The 27,885-nt window shown below is 29.0% G+C and overlaps 1 protein-coding gene across 1 annotated transcript; it reads left to right on the forward strand.

The window, feature by feature from the left end:
• The first annotated feature begins 1,439 nt into the window (after positions 1-1,439).
• On the forward strand, positions 1,440-26,491 carry LOC123290953 (cadherin-23-like). Its single transcript, XM_044871341.1, has 33 exons — positions 1,440-1,463; positions 2,236-2,299; positions 2,366-2,506; positions 2,961-3,226; positions 3,355-3,453; positions 3,962-4,216; positions 4,342-4,417; positions 5,292-5,575; positions 6,160-6,336; positions 6,557-6,753; positions 7,296-7,527; positions 7,603-7,778; positions 9,202-9,374; positions 9,678-9,852; positions 10,419-10,605; positions 11,467-11,608; positions 12,068-12,259; positions 12,490-12,611; positions 12,786-13,010; positions 13,073-13,192; positions 13,497-13,620; positions 14,196-14,275; positions 14,347-14,566; positions 14,755-14,924; positions 15,608-15,709; positions 15,781-16,000; positions 16,936-17,045; positions 17,330-17,487; positions 17,564-17,767; positions 25,659-25,823; positions 25,889-25,945; positions 26,271-26,304; positions 26,384-26,491. The coding sequence occupies exons 1-33, from the start codon at positions 1,440-1,442 to the stop codon at positions 26,477-26,479; spliced, it is 5,067 nt and encodes a 1,688-aa protein (XP_044727276.1). The 3' UTR covers positions 26,480-26,491.
• Positions 26,492-27,885: the final 1,394 nt, after the last annotated feature.

Genomic DNA, 27,885 nt, shown 5'->3' on the forward strand with positions numbered 1-27,885 from the left:
CACCACAAAACTTCCTTGAACACTGAATTAATCAATCACAATGGACTCAAAAGATTAAAAGATTTTTTTTATCATTTTGTTTAGTTTCAATATCGCTAAGTACAGAAAATCTATATAATTTCAAGAATCTGCGACTAATGGTCAATAGCCATCCATAAATTGTGTCACACGTTAAGGCGAGGCGAGAAGGTCAACAAAATGTGACATTGTGTGACAAACGGCAAGAAGACAGGTCAAATACTTTGTGAGATTTCATGTGAAAAATCTAAAACGAGAAATTTATACGTAAACAAAAAACGGACATAATACTTTGTCCAAAAAATAAGGTGTCATTTGAATTTAAACGGCGCGCGTTTGTTGTGCAACAAGGAATATTTCTTTGAACGTTAGGCGTCAGGTACGTAACGGTATCCGCCTAAAAAGGCCGAAATGTTGTGAAAGACAATTCATGGTTTTTACACCAGGATAATGCACCATCCCATACTGCACTCATAATTCGTGATCATTTCGTCAAAAACTCAACCCATATCGTTCCGCAACCACCGTATTCACCTGTTCTGGCACCGTGCGACTTCTGGCTGTTCAGCAAGCTCAAAAGACCGCTCCGGAGACACCGTTTTGATACGATAGAGGAGATTTAAGCCGCAGCGAAGACGGAACTGAAGAAAATCCCGGAAAGTGACTACAACCAGTGTTTCAAAGATTGAAAAATTCGTTGGCATAAGTTCATTGCATCGGGAGGGGATTACTTTGAAGGGGATGAAATTGATTTGGAAAAATAAATAAAGAATTTTCAAAACAAATACAATGTCACCATATTTTTTGGGCACAGTATAAACTTTTTTGTTTATTTTGTGCTAAATAACACAGCGAAAATAGTGCTGTGTACTGCTCCTATGTCATGTCTGTACGTATATTCCTATATACGTACAGACATGACACCGAAACTAATCAATACGGATTCAAGGATGCAAAATATGGATTTCAATTATTAATTTTTTGTCGATTACAATTCTGTTTTGTTTTGATAAAAGAGTGTATCCCTTCTAAACTCTAAATCAGTGTATGATACCTACAGAGGCAAAGAATCTAAAGAAAAGAAGAAAAATCTTTTTGAGAAACTCCCTTTCCTTCAAACACGGTAGAACGCAGAATACTTCCTTTATATACAGTACAGGGAAGTTGGAAAAAAAAAAACTTTTGAATACCTATATCGGTGCACTTAAAACATTGTAGTTTAGTTTTTACATACCTAATTGATATCACAGTACCTATCAGAAAATTGATTACAAAATTTTAAATTTATATTTTTGTTTTATTAAAGTATTATTAATTTTAAATTAATTGTAAATTTTAAAATTATTTTTTGTGAATTTTTTGTGTAAATATTCAAGTAATAAAAAATAAACAAATATTTTTTAAATTAAATCATGTGAAAAATGGTGATATTTTTTCAAAAAATGGTAAATAATTAATTTTTAAGTGACTATTCGATGCCCGCCTGATAAAAAAAATAAAACTTATTCTGATGCAAATGTATTAAAAACATTCGTCAGATATCCCCTCTAAGCCTAGAACCATTTTGACTATTTTTAAAAAAATCATAAACGATAATTTTAAACTGCGTTGTTAATTTCGCGTCCAATAACTGTTTTCCCAATGAAAATTCTCATCTTTCGGCGACTTTCTTTTCTCTCTTTGTACCTGAATAATAAAAGACCATATTCAAATAAGAAGATAATTAAATAACATAAGCAAAAATAATTCTGTTCGTCATCCAACAACCAGAAAATTTCCATTTTTATGGAGGTCAGGCTACACCTCGTTTTTTCGACCGTCGGAGAATATTATTTTCTCATTTGTAACTGTGGAATCAAATTTCGTTTTTGCTTCAACGTATCCAACTTCGCGTTCCATACCTACATGTAATTGTTATTTTACAAAATTGTTTAAATACACTCCTACATATCTCGGGAGTGATTTTTTGCACCGTTTTCCTTATTATCTGTCCAAAATGGTCTACATTTCTAAACGACCATTAACATTCCTATCGAACTTTCTCAATTTGTGAACACCCTGTTCATTCGATATCAAAAATTAAGAGCTGAATGTTAATATTTTTGAAAGCAGAGATTTTTATAAAGAATAACTTTTTTTCGTAAATTCTATAGTAAAAAAGTTTTCCATATGTAGCCAACTTTAGCAAACACCCTGTATATTTTAAAATTATTTCAGGCTAAATACTGGTTCATTTTTATACTTACAATATTCATTAATTTGGCCACAATCAAAACTGAAGGTAAATATTTATTTTTTAATTCATTTATCCAGCATTATTATTCCAACAAAAATTTATAAATTTTAGCTGAATTTGGAGAACCACCATTTTTGGAGGGGCCTAAAGATGAACGTGTAATATTTGGACCATATACTGCTGGTAATCAAGATATACAATTTGAAGAAGAAATAGAAGAACCAATTACAATTGCGTATATCAATTATGGTGGTAAGTTATTAATTCATAAAACGATTATCGATAAATCAGAAAGAACGACTTTTCACGCTATTTAGTTAAAATATGATCATGAAACCCATTTATTAAAACACTGCGACATCAATACCACGGTGACGATCACTGAAGTTAAGCAATATTGGACACGGTTAGTACTTGGATGGGAGACAGCTATAAAATATTGTGTGTTGTTGCCTTTTTATTATTTATAATAGTTTTGTATACCCACATACACACGTTAATAATTTTAATTTCCAAATTATGAAATTTTAATTATTCACACTATTTAATTAAATTAAAAATTCAAGAATAGGACATTTTTCCTAAAGTTTAAAGTTCTTTTTTCACTTCTATCGACAGTCCCCGCATGGCTGACTCTGATTTTTTAATTTTCTTCTTTTTTCCAAAATGTTCAAATTTTTTTAAATAATATTTTTTTCATTTTTAGAGAAGAGTCCAGAACCACAGATGCGATTTAGTAACAATGAAAAACAACGTTTATTGGGCGCTGAATTACAATTTAATGAAGATGCAAAAAAATGGGCATTAATTATAACAAAAAAACAAGATTATGAAACGCCAACTATGCAAGAATATGAATTTAGTATCTATATTGGTGACATTGATAATAAACGCGATGTTCATATAAATATTATCAATATACCTGATAATCATCCAATAATTACAGCAAATAAAAATAAATGTGAAGTTAAAGTAAGTTTTTAAGTTTTTTACTAAAGAAGTTGCATTAATTTTCTTTTTTTTTTTGCCAAAAATTCATATATAAATCAGGGTATTTCAACAATTACCTCACTCAATATTTTATTTTCACTTGTTTTTAGGAAAGTGAAGCTGGTTTGGGTCTACAAAAAGAGTGTACTTTCAATGTCAGAGATATTGATCAAATGATAACAGATTTAGAATATACATTGGAGGGCGAAGTAAGTATCTATTCAGGTATTCTGATTGTTTTAAAATGGTCTCAAAGCATTTCTTAAGGTAGTACGAGCACCAAGGCAATTTTAGACTTAGGGTTGAAATTATTTGTACCTTATTCTCAACTTTGATGATGAATTTTGTTATAACTTCATGAATGTAGACGAAAAATAAGAATAAAATTTTTCGATATTTGCCTTGGTTCTCGAAATATAAAAAGCTAAATAATTTAACAAAATTTTCAATTTTCGATATTTTAAAAATTACTCCAGATATCGGAAAATTTTATTCCTATTTTACGTCTTATATTGTCAAGTTATTGCATAATTCACTAATAAATTTGAAAATATATATTTTTAAAATTTGTGTCCCCACTACCGTACTCATACATCCTTTATTAGTCGGGCACAACGGGTTTTTTTGTTTTCAATAATTTATTAAGGTTTTAACTTTAATTAAAATAGTTTTTTTTTAATTTCCACCGATAAATATAAACTTTTCGTTTTTTTCTAGGCAGCAGATGAATTTTTTGATTTTGAAACGAAAATAGTCGATGCAGAAAATGCTATATTAACATTAAAAGTAATCGAACCATTAAATTTTGATGAATACGTTAATCTTTTGCTACTTTTTACTGCGACGAATAAGGGTAAACCACCTTTAAGTGGTTCTGTTTCTACTGTTGTTAAAGTAATCAATTTACCCTTACGACCTCCAAGATGGCAAAAAATAGTATCTTCACTAGATTTTGATGAAAAAGAAGAACAGGTATGTACAAAAAATAACTAAAATTAAAAAAAAAGCAACATTTTAGTTCCCCGAATTCAGAAACAAGATAAAATTAAGTACCGATATTTGTCACTATCTAATTTAGATCTATTTTGTATTTTTAGAGTTTAACAGTGTTGGCAAAAGATGGTGATGTTGAAATTAATAAGGAGATTCATTATAAGATCGAACTTGAAAATGGTAAATATCGATATTAGTAAGTTGGGAGGGGGGGTAGAACTAAAGTTGGGAGCTGGGGAGGGGGGCAGAGGAGTTGAGACTATTTGCAATATCTAAAACCTTAGTTAATCTTCGTTTTCTTAGTAAAAGAAAATTGAAATAAAAAAAATCACACTTATCAGGAGTCGAACCCGGATCTCTTGGATTAAAGCTAAACGGTTTACCCAGCTGGGTTATATATACTTCATTATATAATTTTTTTCAAATCAACGAATTTTTGTGTGTGTAATTGTAAAATTTGTATACAAGATTTAGAAAACAAACATCTCTAATATATTTATACCATGTATATGAAATATACCAAGGTATACTAATTTTAGTCCCAAGTTTGTAACGCTTAAAAATATTGATACTATGAACAAAATTTTGGTATAGGTGTTCATAAAATCACCTAATTAATCCATTTCCGATTGTCTGTCTGTCGTCTGTCGTCTGTCGTCTATCGTCTGTCGTCTGTCGTCCATCGTCTGTCGTCTGTCTATCGTCTGTCCGTCTATCATCACGATTACTCAAAAACGAAAAGAGATATCAAGCTGAAATTTTTATAGCGTGCTTGGGACGCAATTGGGTCTTGGGTCCGTAGGACCCATTTCGTAAAACTGTAAATTATATCTTGTAAAAAAATAAACAACTTTTGTTTCAAACATTTTTTCGAAACATCACTGTTTACCCGTGAGAGCGCAAATTGTATAGTATGTATTATATGGGAATATAAGTTATATATGAGTGACAACTATGTATGAGTAATGTGATAGAGTAATCAACGCTCTATACATGGTATTTCAACAATTAACTCAGTCAATTGTTTGTTATCACTTCTTTTTATTTATTTTAGAAAATGAAAATTTTTTTGAAATATTGGATAAAACAAAAGGTGATATTCATATTAAACCAATTGATCGTGATGAATTACAAAAGGACATATTTTATTTTACAATTATCGCATACAAAGCAGATAATGAGAGTTCATTTTGTGATCAAAGAATTGTCGTAAAGGTTAACGATATAAATGATCAAATACCAGAAATTACAATACCAAAAGAATATGAGAAGCCAATTCTAATTTTGGAAGAAACTTATCACGATTTCGAGACGTTAACTGTTTACGATAAAGATTCGGTAAGGCAGAATATAATAAATTATTTTATATCGAACAATAATATTTGAAAAGTGTCAATCCGTATTTTGAAACATATTTTTAACTTCCCATTGTAAAGAAGTTGTAATCGACCCATTGTAATCGGTCGAAAAATTCAAATCGAAATTTTCACACTATTTTTAGATTAATGTGTGTGTGTTCGGGGACCTTTTTTCATTTACGAATTCGTGAATGAAAGGTAATAGCGATCTCAGATTTAAACCAATCGTTGAATCGCTGAAAAGACAGTGCATAGAAATTGGAGCGTTGGGAGATATAAGCAAGTAAATAAATAAATGAAATTTTGAATTTTCTCAAAATAAAAAATATTTTTGCATTTTTTTATCAGTTTTAAACGCTTAGTTTTAATAAAAATTCTTGAAAAATTAAAAATGCATTATTCGATTTTCCAAGAAAATAACGTGTTATTTCTCCAATCTCTAGAGGGATTCGCTTAGCTAACGCAGCTTCTGCGCTACAAATTTTACCGTTGCAAAAGCAAGTTAAGATATCTTGTTGCTTTCATTTGAATTAGCAATAGAGGTAATTTAATTAATTTTTGTAGGTGCAAAATGCTAGATACACCATTGAATTAAAAAATGGCAAAGATAAAGTTCATTGGAATGAAGCGTTTGCATTAAAACCAAGTCAAGGATATCAAAAAACTGATTTACAATTAATAATAATGAATGCAACATTATTAGATTTTGATGAACCTGAATGGCAAAATATATCCTTACAAGTAAGTCTTATTTTTAATTTTTTTCATATAATTTTCCATGTCCACTTAAGCCTCAAGCTCTTCTTAATCTTTCAGAATACATTCAAAAATAACATTTTGTTCTATTATAACTCTTATTAGACCAAGTCCTCAGGATAAAAAAAAAAAGTTTTTAAGATAATTCTTATTGCAATTTTCTGTTCGTTTCTGCTCTTAATTTATATAAAAACTTAAATTATAGGTACATACAACTGAAACCGTGGATCCAACTCATGTAGATCAAAAGCCAATTGAAATACGATTAATTAATTTAAATGATGAAGAACCAATATTTGAATCAAATGGTAATTTTAAAGTTTCTTTGCGGGAAGATGTAAAGAAAGGTACTCCTGTTTGCACTGTAACAGCAACAGATCGTGATATTGGTGATAAATTAATGTAAGTGTAAAAAAGTTCATCTGAACTTTTACAAAACCCTTTGAAAATAAAACTATCCCCTCGGGAACCATATATTTTACTGGGATAAAAATGTGGTATTCCAGATTATAATCCCTGTGCCATAACCACCATCCAAACTTTCACGATAGTATATATATATATATATATTGTTTTGATTTTTCATGGAGCAAAGGATCGACTTGATTTTTTGCATAGGTAGTGGTAATTTAAGGATCGGAAAATGACATGCCTATGTCATTTTCCGATTCCTAAACAGATCCTGTGGGATAGCAAACATGAACCGTTTTTTTTTAAAGTTTTGTAAAAGTTCTTGAAATAGATTTTTAGCGCATTTTTCTCAAGAAAAATGTGCTAAAAAGATAGAGCATTTTAAACTACTAATTAAACAATTAGTATTCTTAATAGATTTTCCTTCTTGCATTCCAAAAATTTGTGCTAATACCTTTCAAATATAAATACAAGAGTATCGAAATAACTGAACGGAGCAAATTATTACTTGATTCTTTTCCAATCTTTTTCAGTTATTCGTTATCAGACACTGCAAAACGATCATTCGAAATAGACAAAGACACCGGAAAAATAACAACAAAATTAGAAAAATCTTTAGATCATGAAGAACAAGTTGAAGTATCAATCCAAGTTTATGTTCAAGATACTTTTATCGATGGTATTTTAAATCAAACTCATAAAGCACAAGGCGAAGTTATAATTACCGTTGGAGACGTTAACGATAAAACACCAAAAATTACTCTGGTAATTAATTATCTGAGATATTGCAAAAAATTGGTTTTGATAGATAAAATTATTTTTCTTTTTTTTTTTAATAAGGAATATGATACAGAGTTTGTAAGTATTGTGGAAAATATTGAAGCAGGTAAGGAAGTTGAAATTAAAATTATTGGAGAAGACCCAGATTCAACAGCAAAATTAGAGTTTCTGATTGATTGGGATACTTCACGTGCTGTAAAACAAGGGCGTAATAAGGATTTAGTAGAATTTACAAAGTAAGGATATATTTTCATACTAAAATCGTGTTTAAGGCTGTTTTGTACAAATTTTAAACATTCTTTGATTGGCGTGAAACTTTATAGAGGAATGGTTAAAGTTACGATTAAATTTTAGGCACTACGATTATATCCTTTACACTATCAATTTGAAATTTGGATATTTTTGAAAATTCTGTTAATTTTCCCAATTTTCATTTTTCACACCCCCAGGTACAATGGAATAAGAGAAATTTCTATAGTTTCCCATCTTTTTGCGTTTTTTACCAAAACATAAAATATTAATTGTACTTTTTCATTGCATCAACGATTAGTATTAACACAAAAATCACTGGTAAAATTATCTAAATCAACACATTCAAGACCCGCCACATGATGAGCGATCATTTTACCTATTATATTTTTACACACAAAATAGGGATCATTTAACGTATATAAAGGAGATCATTTTATCCGTACCGACATATTTGAATACCGTCATAAAAACTTATCTTGAAATTCATTATAAGCCTCTCAAAAGGCGAGAAGTAAACAACTAGCTGGCCAATCTCATCATAAATCAAAAGCAGTCAAATTAATATTTTTGCTGCGAAACTCCAAATAGCTTCTTCATCGCCATAAATATTTGTTGAACGATTAATTTGATCGTGTATATGGTCTGAATACAATTGTAGGCGTTCCGTAGATCTTATGTCGCTTCCAAGGGCCTCTATTAGCAAAGTTGTTGCGGCTATTACAGAACATTGGCTGGGCGGCAGGTATGCTGAACGTCTGGATCTGACAGTTTATCACGACTATTGCAGAAGATGTCACAGGGTGTAGGATATGGAGGCGATGTCTCATCTTCTCTGCCACTGTCCAGCTCTTGTCATGAGGAGGTGGACTTATTTGATTCAGCCCCTGTTTGACGACCTCCCTGAGCTAAAGGCCATTGACGTCAAATCACTCCTGATGTTCTTAAACTGTGTCCCATTACAGGACAGCCACTCTAACCTAACCTAACCTAATTTTGAGTGATGGTTCCATGAAGCTTATAAGAAGGAGAACGATCGCTATAGAAAATATTGTCCCCGAAATATGGATAAAATAAGTGAGGCGCTGCGACCGCTAAGAAGTATCAATAAAGGCGGGCTGTTGTGCGCTATTTGAAATGATATATCAATTTGTACATTATGCAACTAACTTCATCCACTTCGCAGATACTACTTCTTGATGACAGCGCGGCTGGTGACTTAAAAATTAACTATAAATTCTACAAATTTTCAGGGACAGGTGCGCTAATGCTTTAGTACATAGCGATCTTTCTCCTTCTTTATAACCTTCATGGATGGTTCACTCAAAACAAGAGGGGGTCATTTTATCCTCAGGGAAAATGATTGAAAAATCACAAGATATTTTAAACTTGCATTATTTTTACCCGCAGTTGCTTAAAAATTGAATGGAAAGAAGATGGTAGCAATAACAAGGCCATTGCCAAGCTAATTATACAAGAAGTCAAACCCAATGTGACCATTGATTATGAATTGTATGAAATGCTATATATAAATGTTACCCTTATTGATCAAGAACAAGAAATAAACAAGAAATGGGATAGTGGTAAGCTTTAATAGAATAAGCTTAACCTCGTAGTTTTTCAGGATCAATTACATAACTCCCAGCATTTAAATTTATGGCAAAATTGCTTTTCTTCCATTGCTCGCTTCAAGTTTTTAACATACCTACTTAACACTGAACCCACCGAACCTTTTAAGAACCTTTTAACATCCAGCACCGCCGAAATATTAAACTGATTAATTATGAACCTATAATTTAATCACAGGTGTATTTATGAAATTTTGATTTCCCACCTTTTAGAGTTCTAGACCAAAAAAATCATTTTAATCCAGTTTTTATTTATAGTTACAATACCACTATATATCATTGATGTAAATGATAATCCACCAATATTCAATGATGCCATTACTGATCAATTAAAATATGTGCGAGATAAAGCTGAAAAAGACACTATTATTGGTACTGTGTTAGCAACGGATGCAGATGGACCCGAATTTAATTACGTTACTTACTATATAGAGTAAATAGAATATTGAATCATCACTTTGTTTTATCATCTCAAACGAAGACAATTGCGTTAAATAATGCCTTAAGGTATTTCGATACCAAAAAAATTAAAATGATTCAAAAAAATTGAAATTTTATTGCACAGTTTCAAAGTTGGTTGAAAAAATAATGAATCATATGGATTATCCTTTTCAATTGGATATTTCTATATCAAAAAATCTAGAAAGTGTGATAAAAAACTATTTAAAATTTCAGACAATCTTGTAATTTATAATAATACCATAAAAATATAAAGTTGTCGATGATATAAAAACAAAATTTTAATTTAATTATGAGTTCATCGAAGATTCATCATTTGATGAACAAAGACGACTATTGCTAGAGTATTGATGATTGAAGAGAGATATCTATATTATCAAATTTATAAGCAGCACTTGCACACAATATATTATATATTTTTATAGTTGCGTCTTATTCTTTCAAATTAATTAACGCAAGAGATGATAAAGCAAAAAAGTATATTTACAATTTTTGGAACAAATTAATAATTAAAATCAAAATTATTCTTATTTTTTTTAGACCTTTAGATGATATACCCGACAATTTAGTTAAAATTAATAAAGAACTAGGAGAAATTCGTGTACAAAATGAGATTAGTTGTGATGAACCAAATTATTGGCCATCGCTTAATTACACAGTAATTGCTTCTGATTGTGAAAATCGTGAAGGAAAAGAAATAGAACCATGTCATAGAACACCACATAAAGTAAAATATTCATCTTTTTTCGTTTTAAGGATATATGATCATGACAACAATGTTTTATTTAAAGGCTCAAAATTTTTGTATAGCCTGACTTTTACTCAAAGATTATCTGGTTAAAATCTCAGCTTAGGTATCCATGCAATTTTTAAGAAAAAAGTCATTGAAAATCGATATAAAATACATTGCTCTTATGGAGAAATCTCAAAAAAACGACAAATTTGAAAGTTTTTAACAATTTTATAATATTTCATTTCTCTTTAATTAAAATTACTAGACAAGATATTTGTCAATATTTAGTTTACACTGTATGCATCATATTAAAAACATCAATTATAATCGAAGACACCATAAGTAAATAAATATCGTATGCAAGATTAAAAGTAAACAACAAAAAAAACAAAGTGCATAAAGAAAGTAAAAAATTGCATTCTTGTCTAGAACTCGAATAGCCTAATTGGTAGGGCGCTTGATATGAATCCAAGAAGTTCAGGTTCGAGTGTATTTTTTTCAATTCTCTTTAATTTAATTTTATAATAGCTAAAACTGCCATAAACTGTCATTTCTTACATTCAAATAAAGATAATCTCGGTGAAAAAACTTCACTTTTTTTAAGCAGAAATACCTTTACCTTTCTGCGTAAATTATTTATTTACTTGAAAATACTTGATCATACACGCTCATACATCCTTAATAGAATAGACTTAGTTTATTTTATGTTGGACCTTACAAACAAATCGAGTAAATAATATTTCATATGTATATATGTATTATTATTTATTCTCTTTGTTTGCAAGGTCCAACATAAAATAAACCAACTCTATTTTTGTATTTTTTTTTTTTTTGTATTTTTTCGATATTTTGTAGATTACGATTACTATAAACGATGTGAACGATCAAAAACCAACTTTAAAAGAATTCACAAATGGTGAGAAAGTGGACATTTATGAAAATGAAACAAGTGGATATTTTATAAATCAAGTTGATGCATTTGATGCTGACAGAGACAGTAAGTTATTAATATATCGTAATCTCAGTGGCATAGAGCCTAAATGGCCGAGCGGTCTAAGGCGTTTGCCTTTGACTGTTTGTCCATTTAGACATAGGTTGCGGGTTCGAATCCAGGCAGCGGCAGTGCGAACAATTTATAATTGATCACATTGTCGTCGCTTGAATAAGAGCGAAGTAAACGACTGCACCCACATCAAAATGTAATTGTAAATATGTTTGTAATTAAATAAAATAAAGATTAACAAATAATGATGTGGGTCACCTCTGTTATAGGAGTATATGCCAGAGAAACAGAGGTTAAACCCCATTATTATCATTATTATGGGCGTTTATCGTAATATTCGCTAAAAATTATATTGTACCACGGGCTTGAGTTAAGCTCGCTTCGCCACTGACAAAACAGTATTGATCATGGAAAATGTTTATATATTCAAATTCTCCATTTTTTTTTTTACAGAACCATATAGATCAATTTGGTATGTCCTAAATGCTCAACCAGATTCTGAAATTAAAAGTATTTTTAATATCACTGAAGATGGTTCATTATTTGTTAATTGTGTAAATGGTCCAGAACAATGTTTAGATCGTGATCATGGCGAATACATATACCAGATTGATATTAGAATGTACGATAATCAAAATGGAGATGGTAAATATTTTAGTTTCAATATTCTAAATGCAAATTATTTTTGATTAAATATTCTAATCATTCATGGGCTGCGCCGCTATGAGTGTGTCCAGCATACTAATTGACTGTCAACTAAAGTACTTCCATACCAACTCCCATAATAATAAATATATTTTTGCTAAACTTTGAGCAGAGTCGATAACTTTTTCAAAATATGAGAGATATAGGTGATATTTTTAATAAATTTTTAGGAAACTTTAACCAAAAGGACATTGCGTTTACAATTGAACTATTGGATATCAATGATAATGCACCAATTTTCGATGATCCAAAAAGTTTTCAATTAAATTCTGTAAAAGAAAATGTGGACATTGTAAGACTCGATAGCTCAGTAATTAAAGCACGAAAAATGAACTGATTATGACCCACCTAATATATGTATTCAGAATTGAATTTTTACAGAGTTTCTTGCTATAGTTACCGAGCTATAAAACCATTATCCACTCTAAATTTTAAGAATTAACTTTTCTATAATCTATTTTTATAGGGTACTCGGATTAGTAAAATTCATGCGACCGATATTGATGATCCAGCATTGGATAATAGTAAAGTAGTTTATGGTATTGCACATGCGTATAAAGAAAATGATGAATCACAAAAAGATTATGCTGATTTATTTGAAGTTACAACAGATGATGAATTTGATTCTGGATTTGTAAACACTAAAGCATCATTAAAAGACCATTTTGGTGTTTTTAAGCTAAATTTAACGGTTATTATTTTATAAGTCGGTTTTTTGTGTCAATTTTTATTTCTGAAATTATTTTCTTTTAGGCACATGACAAAGGTAAACCTCCACAATCCAGTTCGGCGATTTTTACATTGGAAATTTTAAAACATAATTTTCAACAACCTAAAATTATATTTCCAACGAAAGATTTAGCTTTACTAAAGGTAAGTATTAGTTAATAGTGGGAAGTTGTTGTAACAGAGAACAAAATTTCCTTTTTTAAAACCAATTTTTTTAACAGCACAATAGAAATAGGTCCTCAACATTATGTATTTTTTCCCAGAATTTAAATATTACATTTCTATCGAGAAAAGGTGAACCATGGTACACCAAATGTATATCATAATGTACCATGGACCACACCCTAATTAATATACCTAGAAACACCCCGTACATGACAATCTTATAAGAAGGGAATGATTCAAGATACATGGTCAGGAACTACATTTTAACCTTTTTGTTTTATAGCCTGATGATGAAACTCAGTTAAAAAATTTAATAACGATTGATGGAAAGTCGCTATCACCTTTCGAAGCTGATGATGGTTTTAATGGAGAAAAATGGAAGATGACTTTTACTATTACACCAGAAGGTATTTTTAAGAACGGCATTTTGATATTTTCTTTGATTTTTTAAAATTAATTCTTGTATGAACAATTAAAATTTTATCTTACTTGTAAATTGAAATTATTGACACTGGGTATATAAAAAATTATTATAAATAATAAAAAAATATTTTGACTGGGATGGGCTTCGAACGCAGGTTATCTGAACCACAGTCGTGCAGCGATACCACTGATCCAGCAGTCCAACAGAATTTTTAGTGTTAAGTATCGAGCTTTAAACGTGATGGGCGAATGAACAGACGGACAGGAAAACAAAAATGGACTAATTAAATGATTTTATGAACACCTATAACAAAATTTTGTTCGTATAGTATCAATATTTCTAAGCGGTACAACCTTGAGACTAATTTTAATATACTCTGAGGGTATAATAATGCCTGATGGTAAATTATAGTTAATTTTATTTCATACAACCTTGCTTATTTCAAAAAAGTCAGTTTTCCTTATATTAATCGAGGAATTGTGGAAAAGAAAAAGAATTGATAGTTTCTGGAAATAGCAGGGATTCTGAGACACAAACATAAATTTCTTATAATTTTAGATATATTCTCGTTGGAACCGATTGATGGAAATCAAGCAAAATTATCATTAAAAGAAATGCCCGATAAATCTAAGTATGATGTATGTATATTTTTCTACAAAATATTTTAGGTTTATGCGATTTATTTCACAAATTTGTTTCATGTGTTTAGTGCACATTAACTGTAACAGATAATGGAGATCCAAGTTTGCGTACTGATAAAAAATTTATAGTAAATTTTGTCAACAATAAGGGGCAACCACAATTTGATACGAATACTGCATCAAAAGACTTTCATGAAGATACTGAAGAAGAAAAATGGATAGTTGAACCAGAAGCAATTGATCCTTTCCCCGAAGGATATAAACGAGACTTGTACTATTTTATAATTGGTGAGAAATTTTTCAATAATTAACTTATTGTGTTAAAAATATGGTTTTGTTTAAAATTTCATTAAAAAATATATTTTTAAAGGCAAGCTTTTATTGTCCAAATAGTAAATTCTAAGACAAGTTTCAAACTAAGTTTGGAGCAGCTTCACTTTTTTGATTACTGCATTTTTAATAAAAGATTTTTTCAGGTGATCAAGATCGTTTCAATCTAAATAAAAAGACCAGAGAATTGTCTGTGAAAAAGGGAAAATCATTGGATCGAAATATTCCATTACATACAGTTTTAATTGGCGTGACAACCATTGATAGTCCTCCTTCAAATCCATCCAAAGAATCCACATTAAATGTAACAATTAAGGTATTTTATAGACTTTATTTTAGTTATTCTAACTGTAAGTTTCATTAGGGCTGCCTAATCAAATTTTTAAAAAAAAAAACCGAAGATCATAGTCATACCACTAACCGAGATAAACTTTTTTTGGGATAAAATATGCGATAAATAAATTATGCAATGTACAATTTTATTTTCATTTTTTTGTTCTTGGGAAACGGTAGTTGCGTGATGTCGAATTTGCCATATTACGCATAAAAATGTAAAACTAGACTTGATACCATGATAAAATTTGAAGATGAAATTAAAATTTATTAAAAAACGAAGAAGTTGTAAGCATTCAAAGATTGTTGCCCATCTCCTTTTAGCAAAAGAAAGTTTTATATGTATCTCTACGGTGATATCGGATAATGACGTCAGTATAACCAATATCTTCCTCTTTGTTTAATTAGAAATTTTAAAAGTTCATATTTTTGCGTATTTCTAAAGATTTTCAAAAACCAACTTCATTCTTCTGCCCTTTTGAAGTGATAAAAAAAATTTTGTCAACGTGCTTTTTCAACTTTTTAAGTTTTTTGCATGCTTCTACCCTTATGTGTATAAATGGGTAAAAAACTGAAAATTTTGCTTCGAAAATCGGATACTCCTTTCCTTTTAGAATGGAGAATTGGCAGCCTTAAGTTTCATAAATTAACAAAATACCAATTAAGGTTTTAGGAACCAATAAATACTCACCGAAATTTGAACGTGGTACTTCCAAGAGTGGCATACACTCAAAAACTCCAATCGATCAAAAAGTTTTAACTTTACAAGTAAGTATGCTTTTTTTTTTAACCACGAAAGTATGCTTTTTTTTTCCAATAATAATTATATTAAATTTTAGGCCGATGATGAAGATTTACATTATGAATTTATGGAAACACCTGAAAAGTTACGTTATGAATTAGATGTAGAATCAATAAAAGTTTCCGATCCAAGCTTGGAAGAAAATAAGGATGAAATGTTTGGTATTGATGTGAATTCGGGAGAAATTCACTTAAAACGTGCAGTTATACCAATTATGAAAGGATATTATACGTTTAATGTCCATGTAATTGACGCAGGTAAATACAACAAAATACTATTACAAAAACTAAAAAATTAAACTTAAAATCAGTAAGTTTCAAAAAAAATTCATTTATATACGATAAAATTTGGAAAAAATAAAAAAATTGTTTTTTATCAACTCAATAACGTCATTAAAATCCAAAAAGTTTGATTTTGTTCCAGCACAAGCAATTTTTATCCAATTTTGGTCAGTCAAATACGTAATCCCACTAATTTTCGGCCCACTAATCCCACTAATTCAAATATTCGGTCAAATGAAACGTATCTTCAATTATTTTCGAAAATGCAGTATCGTTGTTTCGATATTTGACAAAAGGGCTTAAATAAACGAATAACTATCACAAAAGATGAAAAAATGGCCTAAAATTACTGAGTTTCAAAAAAAAAATTCATTCAAATAGCATAAAGTTTGGCCAATATATCAAAAAAAATCATTTTTTGAACTTAATGACGTCATTAAAATCCAAAAATTTTGATTTTGCTCCAGCACACGCAAATTTTATCCAATTTTGATCAAACAAATACGTACTTTTACGTACTTTTCAAATATTTGGTCAAATTTAACGTATCCTCAATTATTTTCGAAAATCCAGTATCGTTCTTTCCATACTTGGCATAAGGGCTAATATAAACGAATGACTATTGCAAAAAATGAAAAATATGACCTAAAATTATGGTGGGTTTCAAAAAAAATTCATTCAAATACGATAAAATTTGGCCAAAATATCTAAAGAATTAATTTTTTGAACTTAATGACATTAAAATCCAAAAAATTTTATTTTGCTCCACTAGATGCAAATTTTACCCAATTTTGATCAACCAAGTATGTAATCCCACTAATACTTTATACTCCGTTTCAAAGGAAACGCACCAATTTATAAAAAGAAAGTTAAAAATACATGTATTTATATTATTACTTTTATATTCACAGCTAAACATCAAGATTCAGCTGAGATTTATGTTTATGTTATCACCGAGGAAGATCAAATAATGTTTGCTTTCAATAATACCGTGAATGAGGTCGAAAAACAACAAGCTGCCGTAAGTTATGACGATGTCCCAAAATAACTGCTACCGATTCATGATATAAAAATTGGGGGTCCCTAGTTTTATATCATTTTATACCATTTAATACAAAATCATAATATACCATGAATCACACCCTAATGTACTTAGAATCACCTCCATCGTTTGTTTATTAATCTTAAGTAAAGAGAAATGATCTTAAGTAAAGAAAATACTAAATAAAATTGGAAATTTATTTTGGGATACATTTTACTGCGTGAAACGTTTTTGGATAATATTATAAGAAGAAAATTTTTTAGGTTGCCGATACATTTACGGACGAGTTCAACAATGAGTGCAATATTGATATAATTACAAACGATCTAGATTCAGGTGGTGGACCATTAACAAATCGAACACGGGTATTTACACACTTTATCAAGGATAACGAACTTGTGGAAGGGGAAACTATCAAAAGGTAAAAAAAAAATACTTCGAAACCAGCTTAGATTCTTGGATTATTTTTTAAAAATTTTTTTCTCTATCGATTTCAGCGAGGCAAATGATCTTACAACAATATTTAATCTGAGACAAAAATTTCTAGAATACAATTTAATCTTTGATTATGCATTCAAAGAATCGAATGTAAATGAAAAAGATATGCAACAATTATTACAGACAATTTTAATTGTTGTGGTCGCTGTTTTGGGTACGCTTTGTATTCTTTTGTTTGCGGCTTTTGTTGTACGCACGAGAAGGTAAGTGATAAATATACATCTTTTATCATAAATATCTTTTGAATTGTTCATTTACGGAATGTCAGACCAAGACAAGCTTTTATTATACTAAAAAGTAAAAAATTGTTGCGGGAATTAATGTTTTGGTGAGGAAATTAAAAAAAAAGAAACGAATTTTTTCTCTTCCCTAAACTTAAATACTTAATTGTTTCTCGACTTGCGTCGAGAACAAGAAGTAAGCCTCAGCCAAAATTCCTCGCAACCCCCAGAACACTCGGATTAATATTTACCAAATCAAAAAAAAAGAAATATTAAACAGTGTCACTAAAGGGAAACATCCCGGTCTGAAAATAAAACCGAAACAGATCAAACTGCGTGCTAGGCCCAAAGATAACGCCGAAGGCGATTACCCCCCAGAAAGTATTAACAATACAAATAAATAAAAGACTACGTTTAAAATAAAAAAAAACTATAAAGTTTGTTTATTTGATTAATTCAAAAAAAAATATAAATGTTTGAGTATACTACTTAAGAAAAATATAAATTCAGAAGACATCAGCCTTGTTTGTACACTTACATGAATTTTACATGTTGAAATTAAAACCAAAATACAAAGTTTTTGAAAAATATCTTTCGATATGAATTTAGAAAAAAAATTAACTTATATATAAAATATATAATAAAAATAAAAAGTTTCCTGTATGTAATTTGCGATCACTGTGAATCCAGCTCCCTAATTTACATTTTTAAGGGGCTGTGCTCACATATGGGATTCGAAAAGTCACAAAAACACAGGTAGAAAAAACCAATATTAAATTACACAATTTTAAATAATTGAAGAGTGTCTGTCTACACTCTTCAAATTGTGCGTTTTTTAATGAAACGACATTTCACAAAATATTTGATAACATTGTCGTATTGCAAATAAATATGAATTCTTATTAAGAATTAAAAAAAAGAAATATTAAAAATTAATAAATTTAATTATTTTGCCACACACTAAAGGTGTGTTTAAAAATAAGGTGAAGCCATGCCGGAATAAGTAATTAAAATTAATTATTCCAACATGTTGTTCCTGTGACAGTTCGAAATTCAAAGAGGCTGAGAGTACTTGAAAAATTACTAAGCTGTTATTTTTTGTGTACCGACTGGTGGTAATAAAAAGAACTAAAGTTGAAAAACAATAAGGTACAGTCGCAGACAGAGTAAACTTTTCAAGTCAATATGTACCGTCACAGACAGATTTAAAGTTTGATATTTTACATTTTTGTTTCACAATTTATTACTAATTAATTAATTATAATTAGTTTGCCAACAATTTGTAACACTCCCCCGCCCTAAAAAAATTCGAAGAATAAAGAAAAAGAGAATAAAGCGGAGAGAGAAGGAAAAAAAAAAAATTAATTTTGCACTATTTGTGGTTGATAGGGCTTCAGGTGACTAACATGCACACGAGATAAAGTATTATCATTCTCGTCAAAAAGCTCGACCGACACTGGTCCAGTAAAACGTAAAATTCTTTTTGGACCTGAATATCTAGGTTGAAATTTACTGTCAGTATCAAAGGTCGCACGATACTTAGGAAGCTTTACACAGACTATCTGATCCACCCTGTATTTAACATCTACAGTATTACCTTTACGTTTATTTATAATTTGATTCATTTTAACTAATGCTTGTTTAACCTCTTCATGTGTTGGTGGTTTCTCTGCCGTAAAATAATTATAAGTTTCTAGCCCTAAATCCAAGGTGTTATTTAAATGTCGTTTAAAAAAAATTTCGACTGGAGAAGTTCCAATAGAAGTATGATAACTATTGTTATATTGAAAAGTAAAATATGGTAAAACTTTAGTCCAAGCTTTATGCTCCAAGGCATATTGCTTTATAATACACGCCATATTAATTTTTAAATTTCTATTTAATCTCTCTGACATATTAGCACATGCGTGATAGCTTGAAATATAAGCTGCTCTAACACCATGATTGAATAAAAAATTTTTGTATTTTTGAGCCACAAAACATTTGGCATTATCACTAACAACACATGCAGGGTAACCAAATTGCATAAAGGTTTTATGAAGAAATTTAATAACCACTTCCGCTGTTGCCCTACGTGTAGAGTATGTAATAGCAAATTTACTAAAAGAATCAAGAATAACTAAAATATATTTCATTCCACCATCCAAAGATGGAATTAAAGGACCGATAAAGTCTATGTAAAGTTTATCCCAAATACCAGTGGGAACCGTTGACTTTGTGTGCACATTCGTATTTTTATTATAAGGTTTAAATTGTTGACAAACTGTACAATTTTTAATAAATTCTACAACTTTTTTATATAATAAATTATGATAAAATCTTTTGGCAATTTCTCTATAAGTTTTAGTTACAGCACCATGCTGACCATATAAAGAATTATGATAATATTTAATGACATATTCAAGCATTGAATCTGGTAGAACTATTCGTTTCAATTTATTTCGTCCAACTTCGCGCAGCAAAAGACCGTCTTTAAGTGAAAAGTTATTAACATTATGGCCATTTTTTAATTGATCCATTATGAATTTACACTGATTACAATTCTCTTGTGCAAGCTTAATTGAAAGAAAACCCTGAGGTTCAGTAACTAAAGTATTTAATAGAAAAACCGGGTCGTTTTGTAAAGATTCATCCTTGACCAAATTATTATTGTCAACTAAAGATGGATCTTCACCCGAATAATTACTACCATTATCATTTTTTAATAAAAAATTATTTGTAGAGAAATTACCATTCGAAAACAATCTAGATAAACAATCTGCTGCAGTATTATCTATGCCCTTAATATGTTTCGGTGTAAAATTGAATTTTGACAGTGTCAAAATCCATCTCGAAAGTTTGTTAAATTTTTGTGGTGAATTAAAAAGATACACTAAAGCATTGTTATCGGTTTCTAAGAAAAAATGTCTATCGACAAGGTAGTCACTAAAAGTATTTAATGAAAAAATTACAGCTAAAAGCTCTAACTCATAAGCGGAATATCTCATTTCAGCGGGATTTAATTTTCTAGAACAATATTCAATTGGGTGTAAATTCCCATTAATATTTTGTAATAAAACGGCTCCTAGGCCAACAGCTGACGCATCCGTTCTCACAACAAAGGGATATTTATCGTCAAAAATAGGAAATTTCAAAATTGGTGCAGACGTTAAAGCTTTTTTTAATTTAGAAATAGCCTCGACATGTACATCAGTTATTTTAAATTGAACATTTTTCTTTTTTAATTCATTCAAAGGTGCAACAATAGAACTAAAATGCTCAATATAGCGAGCAAAAAAAGCTGCCATTCCGATAAATTTTTGTAATTCTTTTATATTTTTTGGAATTGGCATGTCACAAATAGCACTAATTTTGTCAGGATTAGGACGTCTACCTTCTGATGATATAATATGGCCAAGAATTTTTAGACGTGCCATAAAAAATTTATTTTTATTTGGATTTAAAGTTAAATTAAGTTTTTTAAATCTACTTAATACCTGGTTTAAATGAATTTTATGATCATCAATAGAGCTTGAAAAAACTATAATATCATCGTAATAAATTAAGATACACACATTCAACAAATCGTTAAATTCTTTAATTAGAAAACGATATAAGCATTGGGAACTAATATTAAGTCCAAACGGACAACAAACAAAAGAAAATTGTCCCCATTGCGTATTAATAGCAGTAATATCTCTGCTCTCTTTACTCAAGCTACACTGATAAAAGCTTTTTGACATATCCAAGATAGAAAACACTTTTGCGCCTCCTAGACTAGAAAATATGTGATTGATCGATACATTTGAAATCGGATCAAACACAATTTTTTTATTAACGAACCTATAGTCAGCTACCATGCGAAAACCATCCTGTTTTTTAACAAAAAACACAGGAGATGCATAACTAGACTGGCTAGGAACTATAATATTTAATTTCAAAAGCTCATCTAAATGTTGCTTTAAGAGTAAAGATTTATCTTTTGGTAAAAAATATGCAGTTTTATAAACTGGTGTATCATCTTTAAGTTTAATATGATATTCATAATTTTTTGCTCGGCCAGGAATTTCAGAAAATACTGCCTTATACTTTTTATATAATGAATCCATAAATTCTTTATCCTTTACTGACAAATTTAGTGGTAATTCACAAATAATATTAACGAAAAATTGTGTGCAATTTTTTTCAAAAGGAATTTCAATATTTCTAAATGAATTAAAAAATACTTTGTTATTACATAAATCTAAAATCATACCACATTTGTTGAGAGACGGTGCTCCAATAATCATATCAAAAATGGATTTTTCCATTAAGTAAAATTCTAAATTCCAGCTGAAATTACTAATCTTGACATGTAACGTAACCTTCTTCTTCATAGTTACATAATTTGATCCCGGTAATGTAACAGTAATTTTTTCATCTTCATAAATAACTTTCTTAATTTTTAATTTACTAAACATTTTTCTAGAAATAACATTTATAGTTGATCCCGAATCTAAAAGAGATAATATTTTAATATTGTTCACAGAAACATAAATTAAGGGCATCGAAGATGCATTTTTTGAAGAACCTAGTGTGTGGCATGGTTCAAGTTTTTTGAACTTGATGTGTCTCTATTGGCTAATTTTATACATTGTTGAATTTTGTGTCCTGATCGTTTACAATAAACACAAAATATAGATTTACTTTTATTTAAATTTGATTTTGCTATCTGAACAGAAGCTTTTTTATCATTTTGCCCTGTAGTTTCAGGCTTAAGATCCTTAACATTTTGAACATTTTGAACATTTTGAACATTTTGTTCAATATTAACCAAACTAGAATTTTGATCATTAAAACTATTCTGTATTCTATTTTGATACAAGTTAAATTTATTAAATGAATTTTCTCTTGTTATTATTTCTTGTAAATTTCTTACAAAAGAATTTAAGGAAACTAAAGTTTCAGGAATTGGAAGCAATTTAATCAAATTAAAGGTTTTCTGATTAACATGGGCAAATATAATTTGTATAACTATTTTAATGTCCTCTTTAGGCATTAGTATTTGCGAGTATTTCAAAATATCAGTTACAAAATCAGAAAACTTTTCATTTGGAAGTTGTCTTCTTCTAATGTATCTATCAATTGCAATTTGCAATTGTGCAGGAGATATATACTCAGATAATAAAATGTTTGAAATATAAGTCCAAGTTTTATTATTTGAAATTTGCTTAGACCAAAATGGTTTTGTATTAGAATTACATTTTGTAATTAAAAATTTAATAAGAGAATTTTCATCAACTAAACTTAATGAAACAACACTATTGGTTTCAATAATAAAATTAATAATTGAACTTGTATCAAATAAATCTAAAATTTTAATGTTATTTGTAAGAGATTCAAATCTAAATTTAAAATCTTGTGGTTTTTCGGTACTTATCTTTTGATTTATTGATGAAATAATGTGTGTTAAATGATCTACATGAATATATTTTGTTGCTTGTATAGTTTCAGACGACGTTGACGGCACAGGATCAATCAAACATTGTATTGTCTTATCCTTTTGTTGAACTGATACTTGAACATCTTTGTCCACTAAACTAAATTCTGTTTGTATTCTTTTGTTGTTGGCTTGTTCGTTTTTAACAGGCTTTGGAAAACCAAGAAAATCCTCGTCGTCCGACGACATTTTTTTTTTTTTTTATATACGATTTCCTCAAAAAAAAAAATTAACGAAACGAAACAAAAAAAGAAATTAGTAAAGTTAAACAAAGTAAAAATTACAAACGTTTGAAATTAATTTTGATGAAATATGAACTTGTTTCAAAATAAATATTCATGTAAATAAAAAGTTTTTCTTTTTTAATTTAAAAATAGCCAATAAAGAAACATACAAAAAAAAAACTATGAAATTAAATTTGGATTTACAACTTAAACAGTAGACCAATAAAGGTAATCAAAATAGCAATATATTTTAAGATTACATAAAATGTGTAAAAAGACAAAAACAAAATCTAATTAATTCAAACTAGTCAATGTTATATAATTGGATTTATAATGTCAATTCCTTGAACAAATACCAAAAAAAATATTAGATATTATTTTAATTAATATCCAATATTACGTAAAAATTTTTTAATTTTTCAAAATTTCAAATTTATATACGAAAATATTCAACTTACGTGATTCCACAAACTACATACAAGAAAACTTTACTAGTCAAAAAAAAAAAATTTAGAGAAAATTAAACGTAGATTTCCTTTTTAAAGTAATGTAACCAGATATAACGCAAAAAAAACTAAAAAAGCGTTACGCTCACTACCAAATGTACAAATGTTGCGTAAAACGTAGATCTCGAAGCTCTGCTAACAAGTGATACGCTAAACGTAGATCTCGAAGTTACCATTTAACGCTCTACTACCAAGTGTTGCGGGAATTAATGTTTTGGTGAGGAAATTAAAAAAAAAGAAACGAATTTTTTCTCTTCCCTAAACTTAAATACTTAATTGTTTCTCGACTTGCGTCGAGAACAAGAAGTAAGCCTCAGCCAAAATTCCTCGCAACCCCCAGAACACTCGGATTAATATTTACCAAATCAAAAAAAAAGAAATATTAAACAGTGTCACTAAAGGGAAACATCCCGGTCTGAAAATAAAACCGAAACAGATCAAACTGCGTGCTAGGCCCAAAGATAACGCCGAAGGCGATTACCCCCCAGAAAGTATTAACAATACAAATAAATAAAAGACTACGTTTAAAATAAAAAAAAACTATAAAGTTTGTTTATTTGATTAATTCAAAAAAAAATATAAATGTTTGAGTATACTACTTAAGAAAAATATAAATTCAGAAGACATCAGCCTTGTTTGTACACTTACATGAATTTTACATGTTGAAATTAAAACCAAAATACAAAGTTTTTGAAAAATATCTTTCGATATGAATTTAGAAAAAAAATTAACTTATATATAAAATATATAATAAAAATAAAAAGTTTCCTGTATGTAATTTGCGATCACTGTGAATCCAGCTCCCTAATTTACATTTTTAAGGGGCTGTGCTCACATATGGGATTCGAAAAGTCACAAAAACACAGGTAGAAAAAACCAATATTAAATTACACAATTTTAAATAATTGAAGAGTGTCTGTCTACACTCTTCAAATTGTGCGTTTTTTAATGAAACGACATTTCACAAAATATTTGATAACATTGTCGTATTGCAAATAAATATGAATTCTTATTAAGAATTAAAAAAAAGAAATATTAAAAATTAATAAATTTAATTATTTTGCCACACACTAAAGGTGTGTTTAAAAATAAGGTGAAGCCATGCCGGAATAAGTAATTAAAATTAATTATTCCAACATGTTGTTCCTGTGACAGTTCGAAATTCAAAGAGGCTGAGAATACTTGAAAAATTACTAAGCTGTTATTTTTTGTGTACCGACTGGTGGTAATAAAAAGAACTAAAGTTGAAAAACAATAAGGTACAGTCGCAGACAGAGTAAACTTTTCAAGTCAATATGTACCGTCACAGACAGATTTAAAGTTTGATATTTTACATTTTTGTTTCACAATTTATTACTAATTAATTAATTATAATTAGTTTGCCAACAATTTGTAACAAAATAATTATTTCTAGAGTCTCTCATACATTACTATTAGTGCAGTTTGGTGGTGCAGTCCGCCACCAAATTAGCAACGAGTAACATACACACAATCGTAAGAGTAATTACGATTAGCTAATTCATGCTGATGATGACTAGGTACTTGGTAGTTGAAATAGCCCTAATGAGAGGTAGGAGATAACCCTAATGAGAGCTCTACTAGTTGTCACGGGAGGGATTTCCTTCATAATTTACAGGAGTATGCTTCCCGTGAAGTAGCCATCAAATAATTTTTTGTTTTTATAGTTTAAATCAACGTTTAGAAGCATTATCGACAACAAAATTCGGTTCACAAGATTCAAATTTAAATAGAATCGGTGCTCCATTACCAAATACAAATCAATTTTCCGTACAAGGATCAAATCCTGTTTGGAACGATGATATAAAAGTACCTGAATATGACGTAAAAAGGTAAATAATAATTAAATGAATAGATAAAAATTAATTTAATTAAAAATTTTCCCCAAAAATTGTAGCGTGGGCAGCGGAGACTCAACTTTAGTTGGAATTGAAGATAGTCTAGCTTTCACCAAGTATGTAATTATTTATATTATTTATAGCATTCCATTCTAAGCTTATCTTGTTTTTATCGATTTAACTTCATGGTGTTAAAAAATTGTAACTAACTTCAACATGTAGTTTTCGTGTCACCCTTGTGTAAAGAACTATAAATTGAAAAATTTCTTTTGCTTTTTTTTGTCAATGTAAATGCGCCAAGATTAACAAATTATATTTTAATTAAATAAAATTCTTTAGAGAGTGGGTTTATGGTTAAGTTACCGTAAAAACACTGGAATACTAGAATCATAGAAAATAAATTTTAATTCTATATTAAATACTTTTTATTTCTTGTTTTAGTTTGGATGAAATTACCCCAGAAGAACAGAGACGTGTTAGTATATTTAAAATTTGATTATTTCAATTTTTTTTTTTTTTATTCATTTATCTATATTGATTTTTTTAATTTTTAGTCAAGTTTTAATCCTGTGATTATGCAACAAGAAATAAAACGTAAGAGTTTAAATCCCATGGCAAATCAAAATCTAAATTTAAATGATGAATTATAAAATAATTGTAAAATTAATTGTAAATAAATTTAATACTATTCAAATAAATTTAATTTAAAAATATGTAAATTTATTATTATTTTTATAGAATATATAAAATTAAATAAAATTATTTAATATAATAACTATAATAGTATATTTAATTGTTCACATATCCTGTATATACTCAAGTATATTGTAAAACGATAAAAGTTTAAAATAAAGTTGTTTATTATTGTATAGAAAAATTTCTTGAATAAATATAATATTCACACTCACTTTAAAAGTTTCGTTTATGTTTCATATTTAACTGTTTAATCCATCCAAATCTGTTAGCCATAGATAAAAGATATAATTATATTGTACTGCTAACTTTGAAAATAACCATAGATATATAACAAATAGATGAGGATCCCATTTATTTAAATTGTCAGTGGTCTGCAAAAACACAACTCCACTCATGTTAAATTATATTTATTCCAGTAATCAAATGATTCAGCCAAAGTAAGTTTTAAATAATAAAACACAAAGATTAAATTTTGTTTTTTATTGCCTGGGGGTTGTAAAATGATTACCGCACCCTTGCGTCCAGTACAGTTAAGACGTTCCTGCAAAATACTCAATTCATATATATGGGCCGTACTATTTTACTTTTCGTCAGATCGTAAACGGGACATGAAAAAACAGCCCAGGCTGTGCTAATTCAATCCTGTGCTCTAAATCTTTAGGCATCAATATTTCAAAAACAATGGTATATATATCGAAAAATTTTCCTCTTAATTTTCCCAAGTTCTAACAGAAGGCACTCTCAAAATTTGAAATGTCTCGAATATTTTTTACCCTCATTTTTTTATTAACTTCCTTAAATGTTGTCACTTTTTTGGTTGAAGGTTCTAATATTGCTGTAAAATGAAAAAAAAAAAATACAAACAAAAAATATAAACTTTACAATCATAATTTTATTGATTTATTTTAATAATTACAATTCCATGATTCTTGAAATGAGTTTTCTCCGTAAATAATTCATCAAAGTCATCTGAATTATGATTAATTTCGCATGGAAAATAATTTTCTACAGAATTAATTCTTCTTCTGTGCAAGTAATTTTTCATTAAGGATGTATGAGCATCGTAGTGCCGGGGCACAAATTTAAAAATAGATATTTTCAATTTTGATGATAAATTTATATTATTACTTGACTTGACGATATAAGACGAAAAGTAAGAATAAAATTTTTCGATATCTGGCTTAATTTTCAAAATATCCAAAATTGAAAATTTTGTTTAATTATTTAGCTTTCGATATTTCGAAAACCAAGACACATATCGAAAAATTTTATTCTTATTTTTCGTCAATATTCATGAAGTTATAACAAAATTCATCATCAAAGTTGAAAATAAGATAAAAATAATTTCAACCCTTAATCT

This window comes from Chrysoperla carnea, chromosome 1 (genome assembly GCF_905475395.1).
Source record: "Chrysoperla carnea chromosome 1, inChrCarn1.1, whole genome shotgun sequence".
Taxonomy (NCBI): domain Eukaryota; kingdom Metazoa; phylum Arthropoda; class Insecta; order Neuroptera; family Chrysopidae; genus Chrysoperla; species Chrysoperla carnea.

What these genes read in the sequence shown, in the direction of transcription:
- LOC123290953 (XM_044871341.1), top strand. Translation starts at nt 1,440, where the DNA reads ATGGTGATATTTTTTCAAAAAATG. An exon ending in GTCATAGAACACCACATAAA is followed by an intron (nt 10,606 to 11,466) that starts GTAAAATATTCA and finishes GATATTTTGTAG; the next exon opens with ATTACGATTACTATAAACGA. An exon ending in TAAAAGAAAATGTGGACATT is followed by an intron (nt 12,612 to 12,785) that starts GTAAGACTCGAT and finishes CTATTTTTATAG; the next exon opens with GGTACTCGGATTAGTAAAAT.